This window comes from Drosophila subpulchrella, chromosome 2L, assembly GCF_014743375.2.
Source record: "Drosophila subpulchrella strain 33 F10 #4 breed RU33 chromosome 2L, RU_Dsub_v1.1 Primary Assembly, whole genome shotgun sequence".
In the NCBI taxonomy this organism is placed as follows: domain Eukaryota; kingdom Metazoa; phylum Arthropoda; class Insecta; order Diptera; family Drosophilidae; genus Drosophila; species Drosophila subpulchrella.
The window spans coordinates 13,067,810-13,073,720 of NC_050610.1; the positions used below are offsets into that span (position 1 = coordinate 13,067,810).

The window sequence follows — 5,911 nt, forward strand, 5'->3', positions numbered from 1 at the left end:
TTATGAACAGGGCTTAAACCTAAAAATAAATGTCTTGACGTTAAGTTTAGACTGCAAACATCGTCCTTGAACTCTGGTTTTATTAGGCTTACTGCCCGGAGTCTTGTTCGCCGAAAAGTTATCCGAAAATCCCCCAGCTAATTCCAGATTCTCAGTGACTCAGTGAACTATAACTGGCGTGGAGAACGTGATTAGAATGCCGGAGAAGCTCTGTGCCAAACATGGTCTTATCCAACTGGAGGCAAGCAAACAAGGCGGCCGCAAAATTTTAAGTTTTTTATCATTTTGTGATGCTTTTTTTCTAGACTTATTTTTATTCCAGTAGCCGCTGTTGTTTATCGCCAAGCTGAGCAAGTGGCCGGCCTCGCTTTTGAGTAGGGGTTTCGATTATAATGCCAGTTGGTGCTCAGTTCCCAGTTGACAATCGAGCGAAGCGAAATGCAAAATCAGCTGAAGCGGAACATTTTGTTTCTAGTACTATGGATGATAGTGACCTTGACGAGGTGCGAATCGCGTGAAGATCCGCATATTCGAGTGAAACGCATTGTGGGTGGCAAGCAATCGAAGGCGCCTCCGGTCGATGATCCTGTGATTTTCGCAAGACTCTTTAATCGCGATGCTCGTGTCGAGGGCTTTCGTAATCCCAATACGGGTATATACAGTTTCCTCGGAATGCACTATGCGGAACCTCCGCTGGGCCCTTTGAGATACTCTCGACCGGTGTACAAAAGACTGGCTGGTGATTTCAATGCCACCAAACATGGTCCACCTTGTATTCAACCGCATCCGCAGTTTCCTCAGCGAGTTATTGGAGATGAAAATTGTTTGCTGTTGAATATCTACACTCCCCAAATGCCGGATGAAAGTACGGGTCTGCCGGTCTTCGTGTGGATCCATCCGGGTGGCTATCGATATGGTTCGGCCGCCCAGTACGATGCCACGCCCATGGCCCAAAGGGGCGCCATTGTGGTGGCCCCTCAATATCGTCTGGGATCCCTGGGAATCATGGGCGATGGCACCAAGCAGTTTGATGGCAATCTAGCCATGTTCGATTTGGCTGCCGCTCTCCGTTGGGTCACCGATTATATCTCCTATTTCGGAGGTAATCCCAAACAGGTTCAGGCTATAGGACATGGATCCGGAGCGGCCAGTGCCATGTATCTTTCCATGTCCCAGACGGCCAAGAGTGCTGGGGATGTTCATGGAGTAGTGGCCATGTCGGGCACAGCCCTATCTCAATATGCGATGGATAAGGAACCCGTGCAGAGTGTCCAGGAGGTGGCCAAAATCAATGGCTGTCCCACTGGAAACGAACTGGAGATCGTCAGCTGCATGAGGGCGGTGAGTATAGGTGGGGTTTCTAAAGATTAAGCTTAAAATCACTTTACTATTAAATTTTTTGAATATAAACAGCAGGGGAGCAAGATTTATTAATTATATTAAATAACATTTTTTTTTAATTTGAATCTCTTATATAATTAAAAAGCTATGTTCATACACTTAAAAAAAAATTAAAGTCAGCTTAAATACAAAATTTACCTAAACAAAATGAATTTTAATGAGTAAACTTACTTTATTTAAAAAACTAATTTTCTTAAAGAGTACATTTTTTAAAGATTTGTAAAATCTTTTTTGACTCCAAATTTCTAAATATCTTAAATTTGACTTACAATTAAATTGATAATTATTTATCATTAGCGGAATAGCCTTAAACTAACATAGTTACATATTTTTTCCAAGTTTATAAGTCCGATCCCGAATTTTATTCAAGATACAGTTTCAAGCTATATGGTTATATTATTTTGAATATAATAATTTTACTAATTACATTTTTATTACAAATTTTTATATCTCTTCCATATTTTACAGAAAAGTGCCGAAGAGATCATTAAAAACGATGACAAAGTGCAAACAGAGCGTTTGGCTGGACGTGCTCTGGTCAAAGGACTGACTGGAAATGTTGGTTTCCAACCTCACATCGAAAGCGAGGACGATGGCAGGGCATTACCAAGCCTGATAGTTGGAGAACCGGAACAACAGCTCAAGAGCAATAACTTTTCGGGGATTCCCCTGCTAACCGGAGTTACCAAACACGAGACAGCCAATTCTGTAACGGTGGAAAACATAGAGAAGGTCTTTGGATCGGCGGAACAGTTCTTGGGATCTCTAAGTGATTCTCTGAACAAGCTAACAGGCTTCCTTAAAATCGACAAGATCACTGGTCAGATAGCCAAACCGGAACTTCCAGGTCTAACGGGTCTTCTTACGCCCACTCTTCAGGATGTTTGGAAGGTGCCTCAAGCCCTGAATGTGGATCAAGTACTCTCCAAAGTGGTGGAGTCCACAACGGATGTTCTTTTCAATCTGCCAGCGGTTCTAACCACCCAAGTTTGGTCTAAGCTGGCTCCAGCTTTTATGTACAGCTTCGAGTATAATGGCACCAAGTCAAAGGGTATCAACTTCCTAAAAGGACTACCTATTGTCTCAGAAACGGCTCATGATAAACCCGAGACAGTGGGTCATGGCGATGAGATCGGCTATATGTTCGATGCAAATGATATTTTTGGCAATCCCTTGGAGGAAACACGTTTGACAAGTGCTGAGGACCTGAAAGTTCGTAATAACCTTATTGATCTATTGGTTAAGTTTGCCAATAGAGACAAAGAGGACACCAAGAGTTCATCACTTTTCCAGAGCGTTACGGGAAAAGCTACACCCTTTATCAAGATCGATACAAATCTGGAGACCTCTAATGATTTCCGCTTCTGTGAATTGTCCGTTTTGGGAGCCTCACTATCTCCTCTGACTTCCACCACCTGTGCGGGATTGGGAAATGTGCTGGGACAACTTGGAAGTGGATTGGGCGATACTCTGGGAGGCGTGGGCAACACCTTGGGGTTGGGAGGCCTTGGAGGAGGTGGAGGTAGAGGTGGTGGTGGTGGTAATCGGGGCAGAAAGCCAGGAGGCGGTGGTCTTGGTTTAGGGATTTTGTAGTAATTGTTTTCGGAAAGCAAAGCTTGTCAATATTACTTTTTTATTATGAGAAAAAATAAATAAATAAGAAATTTAATTTTTTATTTAAAATTTTGTTGCCTTTATTTATAGACGGTCCATCAGAGTAACTCATATCACGCCAAATCTCCAGCGCATGCGTTCAAGGTGTCTTGCTAATCATGAAACGCTTCCAGGACTACAAGTTTTTCATGATGAAAAGCTTCCAGGCCTACAAGTTTTTCAAGATCAGCAAGCCAACGTGGACGCCTGTTCTGGGCATTATTCTTTAACGTTGGATACGATCTTGCTCAGGTCCCACAATGATGAACTACAATGGATGAAGGTCCGCAAGATCCAGTTACTGGGATTACTGGTCCTCTTCTTTAATATGCCGCTTCTGGAACCATCGTATTTCTTAAGATTTTTCGTACTTTTCAGTCCTGAAAACATGAATAGACTCTTTAGAACATGGTGTATATCGCATAATAACAGATAAAGTACTCACTTATTTTTTTTACTATTTAAAACAAAAAAAATTTTTACAAAAATTAAAAAGCCGGACAGCTCAGTCTGTTTATTATCTGGAATATTTTAACAGACTATTGAGATCAAGTATTTTATATAACAACATTAGAAACACATACTTTTTGTAATATTTTAATTTTTTTAGGAACACACAATTAGAAAATAAAATTGATCAAAAAAGAAGTATAAAAAGATGTGGACGGCTCAAAGGCTGGCAATAGAATAAATGTCGAGGCTTATGATTAGACATATAACAGTTTGACGTTTCATAACAGCCTACTGCATTACAACATTTTTGGATATGGAAAAGAAACTTGAAGTCCTAGGAAACGTTGACTACTTAGTTTTAAGGCCGTAATTTGTTAACTCCCTTTTTGTAGACCCTTGATGGATATAAAACTATATTATATATTCTTGATCAGCAGCTGGGAAGATGGAACTATATCTATCTGTTGTTAGGTATAGTGTGTCCCATGGAGACCCACTACTTAACAAAGTGCACTGCTAATCATTAATTTATCTGCCGCATAAACCCCCGGAAAGTTTCTCTTTCGTTTCGGGTGCATATTGAATAAATCCGGGCTGGTTCTATTGATTTAAGCTGTTGCCATGACCGGTCGCTCAATTAGCAAAGCTCTGTGCCGGCTCAATGCCTGCCGCACTAATCTCCCTATTGACTTTGGACCCCCTCGAAAAGCATGGTTTCCCCTGACCCTGGGCCCCCCTTCAATATGCCTCCACTGGCATCAACTGAAAAGCGGCGATAAGCAAATTTCCGGCGCGCAAAATTTAAACAAAGAGAGAAATTTGTTAGATGAATGGATGGTAGGTGGGGGTGTGATGGTGGGGAATCCGGGTTGGGATGTTGGCAAGTTGGGGCTACCAGGCAGTTTTATAACTTGTGGCCAGATCTTAGCCCGGGAGCCTTCTGCATAATGTTGATGATGGTTGGCACTGGCAACGGCAACAGTGCCAACAATGGGCATAAGCCCCAGATGGCGATGATGAGGAATGGGTCTGGGAATGGGAATGGAAGGTACTGGGACTGGGGCTCCGAGTTGCCTTGACGCCTTTGTGCAAATTCCCAGCAAGCGTTGAACTATGACCAAAAATGCTAAAGCCAAGCCAGATCCAAAGTCGAAAGCCGAAACCAAAGCCGGCTTATGGCGTTCCAGCCTTATTCCTGGCCACCTTCCCATTCCCAAATCGGTTTGTGCTGCCAAGTGATGATATTATTAATATTATTAAAACTAATTTCATGAATTTAAATCATTATCCACTTCAGACGAAGAAGGAGATTCACTTGGCTGCCTTTTGAGGGCTCTTGAGGAAACAAAATTACTAAAGAATTTGGCAAAATAGCTAGAAGCATTTATACAGTACCTTGAAACTCCATAAAATGTAGCTAATTAATTTTAAATTAACAACTAATTTCATGAATTTAAATCACTATTTACTTCAATTTTTTAGAGCTCTTGAAATAAACAAATTGACACAAATGTTTGCCATTTAAAAGATTGGTATAATTACAAGAAGCATTTATACGAGTTTGTCCGGAAAATTTTGTAACTTTTAAAGTGAAAGCTAGTTAACTTTAAATATTTTTAAAGATTTTACTTTTCTAAAAACATTTTAAAGAAGATATAAAAATGTTATTATTAGGACTTCTTAAAGACATCAAATTCTAAGTTAAGAATTTTTGAATAGCACATCTAGAAGAGCAATTATTTCATTGTCATTTCAGAAAAAGTTTAAATTCATTGCGAAAGTAGGAAAATTCTAGGCGATTTTCTTGGGCGGTTGCGAGTGCAAAACTTTGATATATTAATCATTCGCCCCGATGTCCCGGCAATTACGACATCTGTGGCAAAATTAATGGGCGCAAAAGATTTCAAACAAAGAAGCGAAAAACTTTACAATTAATTAGGCAACAGATGATGGACGATGATTATAGTTGGCGAAGCAGTCGTAAATGGAAGATGTCCCCATCTATCTGGTCAGGGACTTAATGACGGCCATAAAAGCATTACGAAAGCCGGAGAACACAGGCCTGCGAATAACAAATGATTAGATGACGATGATGATCAAAGCCTGGCTGTTCTAATCTTGTGAATATGTGGCCTCCCAACCATTTAACTACTATAATCACCCACTGGCCATGGATTCATTTCAGGACTTCACTTCATTACAAGGCAGTTTACCTGGATGAGCTTCAATTGGCATAAATCAGAGGCCTTTTATGGCCTAAAGTGTCGTCCAATTTCGGAAAGTTTTCCTCGTTACCTGCAGCCTGTTTTCAATGGGGGCGTTAGTTTTCCCAGCCACCACCACCACGTAGTGTAATTTTTCTTCATTAATGCGTAGTTACGCAATTTCCGTACACAAAAACTTT

The 5,911-nt window shown here is 40.8% G+C and overlaps 1 protein-coding gene and 1 long non-coding RNA gene across 2 annotated transcripts; one reads left to right on the forward strand and one right to left on the reverse strand.

The window, feature by feature from the left end:
* Positions 1–396: 396 nt before the first annotated feature.
* LOC119547474 (carboxylesterase 1E) lies at positions 397–3,084 on the forward strand. The gene is made up of 2 exons (XM_037854360.1): positions 397–1,341; positions 1,870–3,084. Exons 1-2 carry the CDS (start codon positions 439–441, stop codon positions 2,992–2,994), a joined length of 2,028 nt encoding a protein of 675 aa, XP_037710288.1. The 5' UTR covers positions 397–438; the 3' UTR covers positions 2,995–3,084.
* Positions 3,078–3,781, reverse strand: LOC119547476. The gene is made up of 3 exons (XR_005219230.1): positions 3,639–3,781; positions 3,500–3,575; positions 3,078–3,434 (listed from the first exon to the last, which is right to left on the reverse strand). It is a non-coding gene; the product is annotated as an uncharacterized LOC119547476 (long non-coding RNA).
* Positions 3,782–5,911: the final 2,130 nt, after the last annotated feature.